The sequence below is a fragment of the Paramisgurnus dabryanus genome, chromosome 8 (assembly GCF_030506205.2).
Source record: "Paramisgurnus dabryanus chromosome 8, PD_genome_1.1, whole genome shotgun sequence".
Lineage (NCBI taxonomy): Eukaryota > Metazoa > Chordata > Actinopteri > Cypriniformes > Cobitidae > Paramisgurnus > Paramisgurnus dabryanus.
The window spans coordinates 12,423,511-12,441,179 of record NC_133344.1 but is presented as its reverse complement, the minus strand read 5'-3'; the positions used below and the strand labels follow the sequence as shown (position 1 = coordinate 12,441,179).

General features: G+C 38.0%; 1 protein-coding gene across 6 annotated transcripts in view; it reads left to right on the top strand.

The window, feature by feature from the left end:
• Nucleotides 1-17,669, top strand: part of robo2 (roundabout, axon guidance receptor, homolog 2 (Drosophila)) — a 460,836-nt gene that overhangs the window by 438,619 nt on the left and 4,548 nt on the right. For all 6 annotated transcript variants that reach the window (XM_065280537.2, XM_065280534.2, XM_065280539.2 and 3 more), the window contains 3 exons: nucleotides 9,760-9,919; nucleotides 10,785-11,048; nucleotides 11,774-11,982. In XM_065280537.2, coding sequence (XP_065136609.1) covers nucleotides 9,760-9,919; nucleotides 10,785-11,048; nucleotides 11,774-11,982 — 633 coding nt within the window. The remainder of the gene's footprint in view (nucleotides 1-9,759; nucleotides 9,920-10,784; nucleotides 11,049-11,773; nucleotides 11,983-17,669) is intronic.

The following is a 17,669-nucleotide window of genomic DNA, read 5'->3' as shown; positions in this document are numbered from 1 at the left end:
TGGTCTAATCCGATTCAATGGATTTTGCTAAGCTATGCTAAAAATGGTAGCGCCAGACCCGGAGATCAGCTGAATGGATTCCAAAACTGGAAAAATCGAATTTTAAACTCTAGGGGAGCAGGAAAAGTGGAGTGTCCCTTTAATGCATTTTTGTTTTTCATTTCCCCAAGCAATTATTTTTCATTCAAACAATATTTAAAGGACCCCCACCACAGACCCCCACGGGTTCCAAGACCCATATACCTGACCTTTGCGTGCATGCCATTAAATTTTGTCATTTAAAAGCATGCCTTGGACAATTTATGAGCCTTAAACAGTAAAATGTCCTCACAAGTTGGTAAGTTAGTGAGGACATTTGCCACTCACAACTATAGCTTTAACTATAACTTGTACTCTCAAACACACATACTTCAAGATGATTTTCTCTTTATGTTAGTACTTTCTCTTCTAGTCAGTAGCAACAATAAAATTCATGTAGTGAAAATTATTCATCATTTATAGGACACAGAGACGTCCCCCCGCCCCTCACCTCTCTCCAGCTCTAATCAACTTTCATAGCAGTGTTGTAATCCAGCACAGTCTCAGACTTTTGATGGGAAGCTCTCCAAGCATCTTCCCCAAGTGTGTCATGAACTTCAATTAGGACTGCAAGGGTAGATTTAGGTCAAACATCTCAACCTCTTCAAGCGAAGATAACCAAACCAAATCAATCAGACCTCATTTAACCCTCATGTAAAGTCGTGATGTGTTTATTAAGTTGATAAATGCTATAGCATGTGTGCTCTGTATTGTATTTATCAACCTGATTAAAATTTGAGAGAGATAGATATTATACAATGCAATCGATTATTATTGAATGCATTATATTTTGTATATATTGCATATTTTTCTTAAACTGTAAGTTCACCCCAAAATGAAGTATCATCATTTACTCACTGTATGAGTTTTTTTTATTTTCTTTATAAAAAAGCTATTTTGATAAATGATAGTAAGCATAGTTGACAGTGCCCATAGTAGGAAAATAAATACTATGGAAGCCACTGGGTACTGTCAACTGTATGCTTTTGTGTTCAACAGAATAGTCATATATACAAAAAGTCATACATAAGGCCGGTGACTAAATGATAACAGAATTTATGTTTTTGGGTGAGCTATTCCCTTAAAGCTAGTTCATTTTTAAGGTCTTGATGAATATTCCATCTCAAGATTCATATTCCACTTGTTGCAACCAAAATGTAGGAAGAAAATATAAAAAAGATCATAGTTTTACTCTGAAAAGTTATGCACATCTAAAGTAAAATATTGAGAGGATAGAAATGAAAAAAGGAGGCCATAGATCCGGTTACGCATGTTTCCGAGCAAACATATGCACTTAATTTGTTCGCTCCGGGTCAGTTTTGGGCTGCTTTCCAAAATGATTCAGTAATATTTGGATCCCTGTGGTTGGTTCTCAATTACAAACCGAGCTTATGGTACTGTGCCATGTGCTTTAGTCTGTCAACCAACATTTTTGAAGCAGGTAGTAAAGGTCAAGCAGCCAACGTCCAGCATGGGAGTTCCCTCAAAATGGTTTAAAAACCATCCCAGCATGCAATGCTTCAGGTTGGATTAGACCAGGGGTGTCAAACTCAATTTCATCCCGGGCCACATCAGCATTACGGTTAATCTCAAAGGGCCGGTTGTATTTGAACGACTGTATGAATGTATCAACTCTTTTATTACTGTATATTGCATAATTTTCCCTGCATTTGCTTACTATTGGTTTTGTTAATAACTCAATTAATACCTAGCTTTGAAAGTAGAAGCCCAGGCAAAGTGTATAGAGTACAACTATTCTACAGATTATTTTAAAAATAATTGTGCTGACAAAAACACATGTTGTATGTGAGTACAGTACACTAAAAATGTTCTGTTATCCTTCATTGTGCAGGTCAGAAAATGAGAGGCATTTTAGATACTAATAAAGAGTTTTACAATCTCCACCACAAAATTATGCATTTATTAAACACATCTACCCGCCTCGCTTGTCATTTCTTGCCCTCTTTACAAAAAAGCTGTGATTTTTTTTTATACCTGGCTTTGAGTGTCTGATTGACTGACGTCTCATGAGTTCAGTGTTGTAGGCTACAGATCAATAGTTTCAATCGTTTATTAAAAGTAATCGGTTCAGATGAGTCATTAGTTTGCGTATTTAGCGGGAATAGACGCGTAATAAACTAATCCCAGCTGGACATCGCGAAACATTTCTGTATACGAGACGGAAAACATTTTCTTGCTGGTTCCGCGTGAGCGTGCGCGATAGAGGGAGAGAAAGAACGAGCAGATACTGTCCGTTTCCATATGCGGAGGTCGCATAGGCAGCGTCATCAAGCCTGGTTTATTTAAGTTATCTGACCATTACATTCGCAAGTCATACGCATATTACAACTATTTACTATAAACAAAGAATAATATTTAACTTTATAATTGTTAATATTCTGAAACAAGGCAGTCTTGATGACGCATGCAGCCCAGGGGCGCGGGAAGTGGGGGTGCTGGGGGTGCTACAGCACCCCCTGGTGGCAGAGATTTAAAACTGCGATGACATTAAAATTATATCTCATAAATATCTCTTGATTTTGGTTTGTTTCTGTACAAAGACATTTTGTATGCCATGTTGGGTGTGTGATGAAGAGAGGGATAATTTTAGTAATTTTAAAATGATTTAATTTATTTCAGTGTGTATTAGCCAGATTCTATCAGATTCTGTCTTGACGACGTGATTGCATTCAGCCGATATGCTGTAATAGGCATAAGCATAACACACAAGCACGCACACTCACAGCGACATACTGAACGCCGAATGAGTTTATCTATCAGCTTCGCAATGTCTCAAAAGAGAATTTTGGATTTTTTTCAATCACACAACGCAAAATTCCCGAGGACTAGTTATTAAGGTATGTATTGCTAATACATTTTTACAATGATTCGCATTGATTTACAATGGTCGCACTATATAAATAGCATTTTAGTTTGCATGCGTAAAAAGTGCATGCAACAATGAAACACATATAAAACGAACAAGAATGAACTGTGGAGTGTGGTTGGCCTATATTAGAAGGTCTACTACTCTTAAAATAATTTAGCATGGTTTTAGAATATATTTTAATCAAAATATGTTGGCCCATTTTGATATTTTAAACATATTCCGATGGAAAAATGCGTCCAAGCTAAGCTAGGTTCAGTAAACGATTTTCTAGTTCGTCATCTTTTCAAAAATATTTAAAAATATAGCCAAATTGTTTTGCGGTGTTTAACGCACTTGTAAATGTTACAGAACATGTGCTTTATTGAATGAAAGTGTAAACGGTTGAATTAAATTATTAAAACGACGTAAAAGTAACTAAGTTATATATGTACAATATGGAACATGCATGCGACATTTAAAAGGTATTTCAAAAAAATTATCTAAATTATTCCCATGCATCGATTTTAATGTTAAACGTCTATAAATTCAAATGAATCCATTTGGAATATATTCCGACAATTTAGGACATGATTTTGGAATTTTAAAGTCGAAAAATATCTTATTTTTACACCGCAGGAGCCATGGCAAAGTGAAACAAAACGTAAAGACACAAATATTACATTTACGTGTAAAATAGAATTAAATGAAACCCGTGAATTGAAAGGACCACTATAATCGCCTTAACTCGAGTAATGTCAATAAAGTTATTATGTTAGAGTTTAGAAATATTAAAAACTTAACCAAAGGACAACAAAAAGGCGTACTACTGGGACCAGTGAGAATGCATATGTGTACATAAACTGGTTCCATACCTCCGACTTTCCTCCAAACTTGCTCAAAGTTAATTCTCATGTTTTTCTTTTTTCTTTACATCTTCAAACTCCATATGCACTTAAGCTCCACCATACCGCACAGCATGCCCGGTGCGTGATGCGTGCCAGAGGAGACTCCGCACCTGACTCGCGTTGCATTTTGTAACTTTTACAAATCATTTTGTAATTTGTAATTTGTGTAACTTTTTGGAGACATTTGTTACTTTGGCCTAAATATAGTCATAATATTTCTAATTATGGCATAGCTTTCTCCCCAATTGGGGTAATAAAGTAATGATTCAAAATATGCTTATATCGGCCCAGCCCGAGGATAGTAGCGGAAAATAACGTCCTGGGCAGAGAATCTCTACTATGTTGCAATAGGCTATATAGTTTGTATGCCCCGTCAGCTCAGCTGTAGGCTACTTTATGGATGGGAGGGGCGAGTGATTTTTAAAAAAGAAGACATAGGTAGAGTGGTCTGCAGAATACAGAGCTTGTGAACAACATTAGAATTCTATTACTCTATTCTATAACCCCGCACCCCCTACTGAAAATATCTTCCCGCGCCTCTGATGCAGCCTGGAAATGCGACCTACAGAGGCTGCAGCGTTCGCATTCAGACACGCCCACTCTAGTAGTGCGCGCCTGCGGGGAACTGCTCGTTCTCTCTCATTCAATCATCAACATTATCACTATAATTACATTACAAAAAAGACTTTGGCGGGACAAAAATTAGTTTTGGTGGCTGCTAAAAAAATCTATATAGGAAATAACTTGCAAAAATAAAATTTATAATAACAATAAAATAATCTGTAAACTCTCGCGGGCCACATAATTAACATAATTTGTAAACTCTCGCGGGCCAGATGAAATGAGGGGGCGGGCCGGATTTGGCCCGCGGGCCTTGAGTTTGACACCCCTGGATTAGACTAAAGCAGTGGCGGCGTTTCAAGAAAACCTAGGGTATGGCAAAAATTCTTCGTACAAGAAGGCCATTTAAATAACGAATCTATGAAACAATTATATCCATATGTGTACATACTCCACCAACCTGTATAAAATCATATTATAATTGCACGGATGTACACTACTGACAACAATACGGAAGTTTTTGCAATAAAAATGAAAAACAAAAATAGAAATCATGGTTGTTTAAAATGCTTTTCAAATGTTGTCATTAACTAAGTGCAACTCCAGCAACAGATAAACTTAAACAAGATAATATCAAAACATACTGTAACATCCCTTCACAAATCTTGTCATGACAGCCGCCAATAAACACTTATAAAAACACAATAAAGACTTTTAATGATGTGATAGAGCACACGTAGTTAACCCAGCCAGCTAACCGACTAAAACACTAAATAAAACTCTTAGTAAAACAGGGCTAAATGCAAAAACAAGTCTTACCTTTTGTCGTCGTGCAGTTTTTATTCCACAAGTCGCCATATTCAAAAACGCGCGCAAATAATTAATACACTTCGACTGGGCTACAATTTCCCAGTGTAAGAACATGTTTATTTATCCACAGAGAACAAATCATATAACGTCTGGAATAATGTATGCAATATGCATTGCGCGAGTGTGGGGGAGAACCGTGAGTCTGTTTGAATGTTAAAACAAAAAACGAAAATAAATTTACTTGCGAAAATAAAGATTATAACAACAGCGGTCATCATGAAACCTCCTGCACAATTCAAGCTGCGCTGCAAGAATGACAGGCTGATGACATCAAAGTACCGCGAGGGTGAGGTGAGAAATCATGGGAAGAGTTTGCTTTCAAACCGCTCTCGCGGCACGTTGATGTCATCCACATGTCGGTTCCTGTATTATAGCATGAAGTCGAGCACACGCGTAAATTATCCATATTAGTGATGTACCAATGTTCAGATATGTTCTACTGAAAATATTTAATATTATTTTTAATGAGCTTCATAGCCTGTTGATTTCTGGTGTTTTGTCTGACTGCTAGGGTATGGCAACTGCCATACCCTGCCATACGCAAACGCCGCCCCTGGACTAAAGATGTGTGTGTAGAGCTGTAAGAGGTTTATTTTTTTCTATTACACCTTCCACATGCTCAAGGTTGCTTTCTAGTAAAAGATCGGACAATTGGATGCATAGTAGGGGAGAGCGGGGCACAACCTAACGCTTTTTGGTTTTGCCTTAATCATTCAAAAAATATTTAAGTTTGATTAATTCTATTTTTACACAAGCAACACACACATCTCTGCTACAAATGACCATTTGAAGTTTGTTTCTAGTACTTACCATTCTTGGACAATTACACCAAATGTGAAAGAAGTGCAAACGTTACAACTTACCCCATAGGTGGGGTTCATTGTAACAGACAGGGGGTTAGTTGTAACACTTGCTAAAAATTAAGTTTGCAGGCAAATATTTCAATACTATTTTGTCTATATACTTGAAGTGGATATTGTTTATATATCTGTCTATAATAGACAGGTATCCACACTGTATTCATTCATCCAGCCCTTTTCTAACAATACTTCAATTATAAATGGATACAAATGTCTAAATATGTGAGAAAAAGCAGCACAATTATGACAAAACATTTTTTATATGTGACCCAGTCTGTAATAACCATACTACAGTTTCAAAATCAAATTCTGAGATAATGAGCATCAAAGTCTGATTTAAGCAAAACAAAAATTAATTTGACACACGATTTTTGATAAGACAGGCACATTTATTTTGTTGGCAGCCAGCAATCATTTGTGTGTAGCTTATTTAAAACAACAGCAAGAATTACGCTAACGCTAGCGGTTTTTGTAAGTGCTGAGGGGTTAGTTGTAACATAGCGTTACAACTAACCCCGCTGGGTCAAAATATTTTCAAGCCCACCAAAAATGTTGCTAAGGGCTGCAGACATTATTTTAAAACAATGCTATGTTTTAGTCAACAAGACAAATGATGAAAAACATATGATGAAAAAATGTACTTACATGCCAGCAAAACACTCGTTCATCAATGACTCTCTGGAAAAACATTGTACATTTCCAATAATTTGCAGGAAATCGTCTTTTGACAGCGTGAAAAAAATACCGGAAAAGCAAAACGCTCAACCTTGTGCAACAATGTAAACAGTCCGTGTTACAACTAACCCCGCGTTAGATTTTGCCCCACGCATCCCTACATACAAACAAAACATGGGACAAAACAGTAGTTTTTGGCGATACATTACAGTTTTCAATATCTTGAGAAAGGATAATGGAGATATATTAGGAAAAAAGAAAATAGTTAGCTACAATAATCTAGACAAATGGTGGCTAATATCAAAATTATATTTTATTACATATGTCCAATACTAATTTGTAATATGTATTAGTGTTTTATAGTGACTTTAAAATTGCCCAATAATTGCAAGTGTCCGAAATGGTATAGTCTATTAGTCTATAAAATGAGACAAAGCCCAAAAAAGCAAGTGGAAGTGTAAACCAAAGATGAAAATAAGATGTAAGTGGCTTTAGTAAACTGTGGCGGTTCATTATGAAAGAAACAAAAAAATATATTTGACCCATTTGATGAAGGTGCACAAATATTTTTTTGTCATAATCAGAAACGCATGCATTTCCTATCATTGAAAACACATATAGTCTTTGTGCTGTCAAATTAAAAGCAAATAGTTTTGAATACTGTTATTACTCCTTTCCCACTGTACCATACAATTAGATTATAATTCAGTGTACAAGCAGGCCGTATTGAGCAAACTCTTGTTGGTTCATCAATAAAACTCAATCCGCAAAACATACCTGTTTTCTACATCACACCCCTGGTCTAAGTCAGGAAGTGACTTCATGTTTATCAGTCGACTGTGGCACCCTGCCTCTTTCTTTTCCTCATTTCATACGGTGGCAATTTGAGGAGCTGCCCTGGGTCCTCAGCAGAGACTCGTTTACATTATTGATGCCCTCTTCTTGACAAACAGAGAGAGAGAGAGAGAGAGAGAGAGAGAAAGTGAGCGAGTGATTGAGCGATCACGCCATCTTTCCATTTATTGGCTGACGCCGAGCGTCACCCAGAGGAACGATTAGGAAACCCAATTACTTCCCCCCACTGCACTTCCACTCCAGCCACTGCTGCCTCCAGCCTGTTGTTATTTTTTTATTACTAGCATGCTTTATTCATCTTCGTTTGACACTTTCATCCCTCCACAAGACTCCTAATGCCACTCGGTCTCCCTCGCTCGCCGGAACAATAGCGCACCGTCAGCGATGTCCCGGCGATGAGAACGCGTTCTAATAGGCGCTGCTGCCGAGAGCGTCGTAAACGTCAGAGTTCGTATGACAGATCTGTCCTGAGCTGTGCATAGCCTCCTTTTCTCTTTTTTTTCTTCTTAAAGAAATAGTTTAAATAAAACAAACAAAAAATAAAACATTTTTATTTACCCACTTGCTAAAGGGGACATTTAACAAGACTTTTTTAATATGTCGAAAAAATCTTTGGTGTCCCCAGAGTACATACTGTATGTGAACTTTTAGCTCAAAATATCATAAATAATTTATAATAGCAAGTTAAAATTGCCACTTTGTTGGTGTGTGCAAAAATGTGCCATTTTGGGTGTCATTTAACATGCAAATGAGCTGATATCTGCATTAAATGGCAGTGGCATGGTTGGATAGTGCAGATAAAGGGGCGGTATAATCCCCTTCTGACATCACATGGGACCCAAATTTCAAGATTTAGAGGATTTAAAACGCTAAGAAAGTGGGGAAATTATAGCATTGGGATTTTTTTACGTCATAATTATAATCTGTATAAATCTGTATAAATAAAAAAGTCGCATGAATTAATTTGTATTTTTTGGTACCATGCGCTTTTACCCCCCATGACAATGTGTATTTTGCTTTTCTAAAAATTTTACGGTTTTGTACAATTCGCTCCGTTTATGTCCTTTTAAAATAGTTACGAATTCCCAAGAGATCAGGCTGTAATTTCCCATCTTCTCCTTTAAGATCCAGAAAAGATTTCGTCTTTTCACAGTCCAAAACAAGCTCCGAATGGAATGTCACTAAGGGCTTTTCGCTGAGATTTTTTACTTTATAGCCACGTCAACATCCTGGCATTGTATTAAATAACACGATGTTTGAATCCACAGGGTGCAGGGTTGCCTGAATCGGAACATTTTGAGGCGGCAGGGACGATTAGAGGCCATTGGCAGAGAGAGAAGGCTGTGAGATAGAATTCCATACAGCGGGAATGTTGCCAGAGAAGGTTTTTTCCCTCAGTTACATTTGGCCCTCTGTCCAGCTACATCAGCCACTGCTATTTTATGTGGAAGGATCTGGCAACAGGCGGCAGTCGCTGATCGTGTCAAGTTTGCCAGCAGCGGCATTAATAATTTACAGTAATAAATCTCTGTGCTTCTGCATGCAGCCTGCAGAGGACACATATAGATCAATTCTCAGTCCCAAATGTCTTCATTTGGCATTGATTGCCATTACATTTAGATGTTTTTGTTAATTAGATCATGACAAAAGAGTGATTCATTAATGTACTGAAGTTGGAGTTGTTTTTGTGAGATTGTGGCAAGGTCGCTATCTACAGTATGCATATTCTCAGCTTTGAATGTCAAAGTAAAATTCGAAGTATATTTTGTAACTTAGTATAGAAGAAGAAAGGCGAATGTCTATTCAGTCTGCGTTTCTCTACTCTGTTGAACCCTGGCGTATGTTGGATTGCTTTTATGGCTGTGTTACCTCAGGAACACATTGAAAGCAGTTGTGTGCAGTGAATTTAGAAAGTGCAGTTGAACATGGCAAAATGGAAGCAGTTAAATTTGACACTGGTTTTGCAAAGCCTTCAATTACCATTCAGAATTTTCAGGCACACGTCGTGTGGTGAACAAAATCATGCTTGTTAGGGTGAAAACATGGCGTTCCCTTTTCACCCTCTAACCGAACCCCCTTGTTGCAGGTGGAAAAGGTGGAAAGAAGAAGAAGACGAAAGCAAATGCAAAGCCCACCAAGATGAACGGCTCCAACTGGGCCAACGTTCCACTGCCTCCACCTCCTATCCACCCTCTTCCAGGAACAGAGATGGACCACTACGCCACAGAACACCATGATGCAGGAGGGTGGGTTATAATTTGCATCTGGACTGACAGTCTATACTAAAAATTCAATATCCACATCCATAAATTCTTACGATGGTGAAGTGTGTAATTTTGGGCTTTGAAAAGTCAACCCTGATCCACGTAGAGACATTTCTAAAGTCTTTTCTAATACAGCTAATATCCTGCATAAATCCATTGAAGGCATTTAATAATGCCGTAGAGAATTAATCAAGCCACAGTACCACAAAATGACTCAATGATTATTGTTTATTATTCATAGACAAGATGTTTCTGCCAATGTGTAATAAAATATTCAGGTTGACACAGCATACACGCTCAGCAACATTTAATGCACTTTCCCCTCTGACGGCACTGCACCCCGGTGAGATACCAGCGTCAGCCCATCTGTATAGTTAGAGCAAACATGAAGGTGGTAATACAAATTAAATCTCCTGCTTGAGAGGTGCGCTTGCCTTTCAACCCTGTTAATTTTCATCTCTGAAAGTCATCTGCCTTAATAGGCTCTCTGGCAAATGAGAAGTCTTCTGTGCTGTAAATCTCAGCACTGTCTTTAATGGCTTCAGATTAAAACTGTTATGTCCTACGGGATATGCACTGACAAATTCCTCTAATGAACACTGGCTTTATGACGTGTATTATATCAGCATGTATAAGCACAGTTTGGGGAAATAAAAAACGCAGTCACTCTGCTGGAAAAGCCTTTATTATAGAAAAATTATGTTTTTTTACATTTTACCCTCTTTTGCTAAACTTAAGGGCTGTTGAGTAATTTTCAGGACTAACATATACAGTACCTAGTATTGAGGTGCCGCAAGGTTCCGTCATCTGTCCGTTTCAATTTAAGTTCTTACCTCATCTGTTTCAGGTATGATAGCGATAGTTGGGGTCCACCATTACCGGTCCAGACGTACCTACACCAGGGTTTAGAAGATGAGCTAGAGGAGGAAGAAGAACGGGTGCCCACTCCACCCATAAGGGGCGTGGCGTCCTCTCCTGCAACGGTGTCTTTTGGGAAACAGTCCACGGCCACCCTGAGCCCCTCCCCACGTGAGGAAATTCAACCTATGCTTCAGGCCCACCTCGATGAGCTAACCCGTGCCTACCAATTGGATATGGCCAAGCAGACTTGGTAAGATCTAAGTGAAGTGTCACTAAATAGTTATCTACTGACCAAAAAGTACAGGAGAAAGTATTTTAGGCGATCTCAGTTGCCCAGGCTTCATTTTACAAGATACAGTTTCAGCTTTCGGTGGAAATGCTTGCTAAATGAGTAAATGTAATTACATCTGAGACCAGAGATTGCTTTAAAGTCATTTTAAGACCCCCATGCTAAGCTCAGGGTTTAACCTGTCACTGTTTTCAGTCTAAAAATGTCACTTTACTTCTATAATAGGTATGTTGTTCACATTTTTGATGAATGAAAAGAGCCCATAATTATATTTGAATTCTAGTGCACACCACATCAGAGCGGCAATTGCATCAGCGCGCACACACGCATATATAGACTCACAGTTGTGCTGTCATTGAACCAAGCTGTCTGCTTGGTGACAGCCCCAGAAAAGACATGCCTACGGTGGTTGCCATTGTATCTCCTTCAGGCTGCAATTAACAGGTCATTGTGTTAGCATGCAAACCGTAGCGCCGCTGAATTAGCCAGATTGTCCCAATTCATTGGAGACATGACAAGGAATGTTCCAGGAAAACTGAATTTGCCTGACAGACTGCACACCCTACGCATTTCTCTTTTGTCTTGACTTGTCGCTTGATGACAACCTTTGTCTTCTGTTAACGTCTATTAAAGCGCTCTCTTATGCAAAAAGCCTGGTTGACTGTGATGTTTGAAATTTTCTGTAGGCACATGCAGGGTGGGCCTTACCCCCCTCAGGCCCCCGCGCCACCCGTGGGCTACGTCTCCAGCACACTGGTGTCCGATATTGAAACCGACCTACCAGACGAAGATGATGATGAGGAGGAGGATGAAGGATATGAAATGTCACCACCAATCAGGGGTATGGAACACACGCCAGGCTCCAGCATGGACAACTTGGACAGCTCTGTAACGGGTAAGCTAGGAATTTTGTTATTGTCGTAAAACAAAATCACAGTGATGCTTAAACAATATGAGGTAGTCTGAAGACTAAAATACCTCTTTACAACCTTTGAACTGTTCAATATGGTGAACACTTAGATGGCTAGTGCAGATTGTGGTCTTTCAATGCATTAAATCTGAGCACCGCAGGGGCGACCATTTCATTTGCTTTATATCTTTTCCATCATGCCCATAATCTGGTGTTTCTATCTCTGTAATTCATTTTAGAACTCAGCTTGAACCCAGTACAGACAGAAGAGAAAAAATATTTCTAATTCAAGATTAGAAAATGCCATAGAAAGGTGTTTAATATGGTTAATTAATATGCATTTTGGTCAGAGACATCAGAAGATACGATCTGCTCACATATTAAATTACAATACAAAACCATATGCTGCATAAAGATAATACAATAAAACACCAATCTCTAATCTAAAAGCACCATATTTTCAGTCTAGTGTCTGTCTATCTGTCTATCTATGGAGAGACAGAAGTAAAGGCATTCACTCCAGCACAGCTCTTGGTTTATCTGCTTTCCCATGTAGATTATGAATAAATCTCACGTTCATGTGCCTCCATTTCCCCATTCAAGACAGGAGGCACCGTTTCCATTTTACAGCTTATTGAGAGGGTTTTATGGGCAATCTGTCACAGAGGACATGGGAAGGGTGTGACATTGCAGGGTTAAAAACTCTGCGTCCTCTGTTCTGTTTTATTTCAAGATGTGAGGTAAACTGGACCGTGATCATCGGAGTCCGATATGTTTACATTATCATTGTTCTTCGACTTACAATGAACTGGATACAGTTCATGTCTGGATACAGCCCCCAATATCTGATCTCATGCTCCTATGACGGAGTATCCAGAAAAATTAAGTTTAAAGTTATCATTAAATACAAAGGAGATAGTCAGACTGTTACTTGACTTGACTTGACATTGGGTAACGTTACTTTACTTTATGTTACTTTGCGCTGTTTTGCTTTACATTACTTTGCGTTACTTTACTTTGCTTCAGTTCGCGTAACAACTTAACTTAACTTAACTTAACTTAACTTAACTTTACTTTACTTTACTTTACTTTACTTTACTTTACTTTACTTTACTTGTTTACTTTACTTTACTTGTTTACTTTACTTTACTTGTTTACTTTACTTTACTTGTTTACTTTACTTTACTTTACTTTCCTTGTTAACTTTACTTACTTTACTTAACTAAACTTTACTTTGCGTAACGTTACTTTGCGTTGCGTTACTTTGTGTTGCGTTACTTTGCGTTGCGTTACTTTGCGTTGCGTTACTTTGCATTACGTTACTTTGCGTTATGTTACTTTGCGTTACATTACTTTGCGTTACGTTACTTTGCGTTACGTTACTTTGCATTGCTTTGCATGTGTTGCATTGCTTTGCTTCGCTTTGCTTTACTTCGCTTTGCTTTACTTTACTCTACTTGTTTACTTTACTTTACTTTACTTTACTTTACTTTACTTTACTTTACTTTACTTTACTTTACTTTACTTTACTTTACTTTACTTTTTTACTTTACTTTACTTTACTTTATTTTACTTTACTTTGCGTTGCGTTACTTTGCGGTGCGTTACTTTGCGTTGCGTTACTTTGCGTTGCGTTACTTTGCGTTACGTTACTTTGCGTTATGTTACTTTGTGTTACGTTACTTTGCGTTATGTTACTTTGCGTTACGTTACTTTGCATTGCTTGCGTTGCTTTGCTTTACTTTGCTTTGCGTTACTTTACTTTACGTTACTTTGCTTTACGTTACTATGCTTTACGTTACTTTGCGTTGCTTTGCATGTGTTGCATTGCTTTGCTTCGCTTTAGTTCGCTTTTCTTTACTTTACTTTACTTTGCGTTACTTTGCTTTGCGTTACTTTATGTTACTTTGCTTAACTTTACTATGCTTTACGTTACTCTACTTTGCGTTGCTTTGAATGTGTTGCATTGCTTTGCTTTGCTTTGCTTTGCTTCAGTTCACTTCACTTTACTTTACTTTACTTTACTTTACTTTACTTTACTTTACTTTACTTTACTTTACTTTACTGTCGAATTTCTACTCATAACTAGCCCAAAACTAGTCTAATCGCATTTCGGAGGGGGGGCTCTAGTAAAAATTCTGTTCTGGGGGTAAATTCTTCATTTTTGGCAGGGTTCATCTGCTTAAATCACATTCCCAGGCGTACTAGTAGCCCAATTGACTTGGCAACCCTTGTCATCCCCCAAAGCTACAGCTGCGGTAAGGAATCTAGCTAGACTGTGTCTGTCTGTGATGGTAACCGGAGAGGTAGAATTTACCTTTCAGCACTGGTCGTCTGACACCTTTGGACTCAGATAGCTGGAGAAACACAAAGCAAAGGCTGTTCAGTGTTGTTTGCGGACTCCTGTAGCACTCTCGACAGCTTCATTTCTCTGTTTTTCTCCAGCATAGGCCTTAGTTTTTATCCACAGTAGCAACAGCCTGACACCAAAGTATTATCACAATACTGCTCGTACTTTTCTATAGAAAGGGAGAGACAAACACTTGAACTGAAAAGGACAACCATTCCTCTTGGACAGTTTAAAAGAGCACGACAACCTTTTTAAAGGTGACCATATTTTTTATAGCGCTTAAGTATTTAATTCATTTATTGAGTTTATTGGAGTTGTAATATGAACAGTGAGCTCACAGTCCAACTCCTGTCTGCTCCCATAAACCCTTGCACCAAATGCAAAGAGAGAGGTCACATATCCTGAGGCGGGCATCTCCGTCCGCTCATCCAGGGGAATTATTACAATGTTTAATGATATGCAAATGAGGATATGGGCCTAGTATAAATCTACTTCAACAGCAGAAGGCCCGGGTTTAGTTTAATTGCATAACTCCAATGTGAATAATGACTTCAAATAAACCGATTTGGGAAAACAAAATATTTCAAGCACTTGGATTGCCTTACAATGCAGTCCTTGTCTAAAAAACCATAAGGGATTATTGTATTCGCTCCATATTTATATAAGTAACAGTATTGTAGCTTCAGACGTTCGCCTTCTGCTACTGCCAACTCCGAATTAAGGACAATTTGTGGGAAGTTCTCCGGGAAGAGGATACGGTTTGCGAATTTCTTTTGGCTGAAAAATTGTTATTGTTTTGCAGCTGCCAGCATTATTATACTGCAAAAAATAAAAGCTCAGTGTTTTTGAGGATCTGGTTGTTAGAAGGGATATTGTCTCCGGTAAAGAGCAGGTATTCTGTAGGAGCTGTCCCATCTGATGTCAAGCTTCGTGCCTGCTTCTGTCTTCACAGGCACATCCAATTCATTATACACAGTCTTGTCTTTTTTACTCGGAGACTCAACTTTTTTGTGAAAAAGTCATGTGCTGTTTCCGACGAAATTAAAAACTGGAGACTGCCTGAACGAGATTTTTCCTCTCGTCTGCACTTTTATTTTCTGTCTTCACCTTTAGACAAGAATAACAAACTAAAGCACACAAGAACTTTGTTGTTTAAAAACTTTTTTTTGAGTCTCTCTAAAAAGTGCCGGGTTGTTTTAACCCAGGGTTAGGTCATTATTGGACAGAACACACTGCTGGGTTAAAATGACACAACTGCTGGGTTGTTTCAACTCATGGTCAGCAGTGTGCACTGTCCAATAGTGAACCAATTCTGGTGTACCTTGTTATACTTTCTTTAATTTTAAACGTACGTGAATACTCTTCAACCAAAAAGAATGACCAAATAATGACTGTCTAAACAGGTTTCCCGAACACTTCCCTCATCTTCCACTGGCGTGAAACACAAAAAGCCTCACCTAAACTCACATCAACGGCTAAAATCTATCACCGTCACCTCAGTGTTAAATTCTGAAGAGTATATACTTCTCCTCACAACTCTGAAACTGAAACAACATTACCCTGGCAACAGTGACTGTATCCTCCTCGACTTCAGATCATTAAACAATAGTCGCATCATCTCGCATCAACTTCCCCGAGGATGTTTGTGGCTCCTGCCATCAATCAAATGAATTCATGCCATGAATTTGACAAGTGCCAAAAAATCAAACGAGCGTGATGTTGCTTTGATCTCGCTGCTTGTTTCCATGCGAGATATCAGCTGCTTCACCTGAGGCCACGCGCTCCATTCCATCAGAGCAATCAGAAGAAAGTCAGGTCGCTGGTGATGTGTAGACAGGTGTCTGGTTTTGTGCCGTGACGTTTTACCGAGGATGTGAGCAGAAAATGTCTCGTGCAAGCAGAGCTTAATTTAGAAAATCAAGAAAAATGAATAATATTCCTCTGTGTATGTATACCCCAGTGAAAAAAGGTACAAAAGTTGTCATTCGGAGGGTGCTTTTTAAAAAGGTCCACAGATACGTACCTTTGAGGTACCAATATATTGCACCTTTTAGGTACAAAAGTGTATTTTTTGAAAAGGTACCATCCCAGTGACAACTTTTGTATATTTTTTTACCTTTTCTCATGAGAGCATTGCGTTAGCAGCACAAAGGGTCATGGGTTCGAACCCAGGAAACACACATACTGATAAAGTTGTATTAACATGTAATGGACTGTAAGTCGCTTTGGGTTAAAGTGTCTGCCAAATGCATACATTTAAATGTAATATTTACATTCAATTAGGACAAGGAATTAAGTATCTACACCAATTCACACAGGCATATACTGTAATGGTATATTAGCTAACAATGGTAGGCATGTATAAATGTATACAAGTTATGCACATTTAGCAGATGCTTTTATCCAGAGATATTTTATCAGTATTTGTGTTACCTTGGTATCAAACCCATTGCCAAAGCAATGCTCTACCAACTGAGCTACAGAAACACTGTACAACACTGAAACAAACCACTTTCTTACTTAGTATTTTAGGCTTGTTTTCTGTACAAATATCAAAAAATAAAATGATCTAATAAAATAATTCAAGTTTTCGACAAAACCATAACATTTAAGTGAATTTGTGCTTAAAACAAGCAGAAAAAAATCAATGTGGTAAAAAAAATTGAACTTTTTCTTAAAAAACAAGAAAAAAAGTCCGTACCCTATTGACAGGGTTTTTTAAACCACAATATTCAATTAAATTGCATATTTTTTGCCAAAAACTAGACTTATTTTCTTATTTTTTTAAGTAATTTTGTTTATCTTGAAAATACATCTTGATTTTAAAATCTGACTTTTTTCATGTTTAACTGCTATAATTGGGTCCCTAGTGCTTCTATCAACCTAGAAAATGTGAAAAAGATCAACCCAGTAACTTAGTTTTGGTAAACCATTCTCTGCACGCATGTGAAAAAATAGGTAAATTGAAATTTGGCTCCCCTTGTGATGTCAGAAGGGGTTAGTACCACCCCTTAATCTGCATTATCCAACCACGGCACTGCTATTTAGTGGAACATTTTGCGTACACCTTCAAAGGGACAATTTTAACATGTTGTTTGTACTGAAAACAAGACAAAAATACTAAGTAAGAAAGTAATTTTTTTGCAGCTAAACAGTTTCTCCCTTTTTTATATCTTAGGAGTTTTTAATATTTGTGGTTAATGTCTTCTGAAGTCTGCCATCCTCTGATGTTTTGTTTTGGTTATTAATTTCCTAATAACTGTGAAGGTTTGTGATAATTATGAAGGCTGGCTCATCTCTTATGTGTTAAAACTCACCTGGG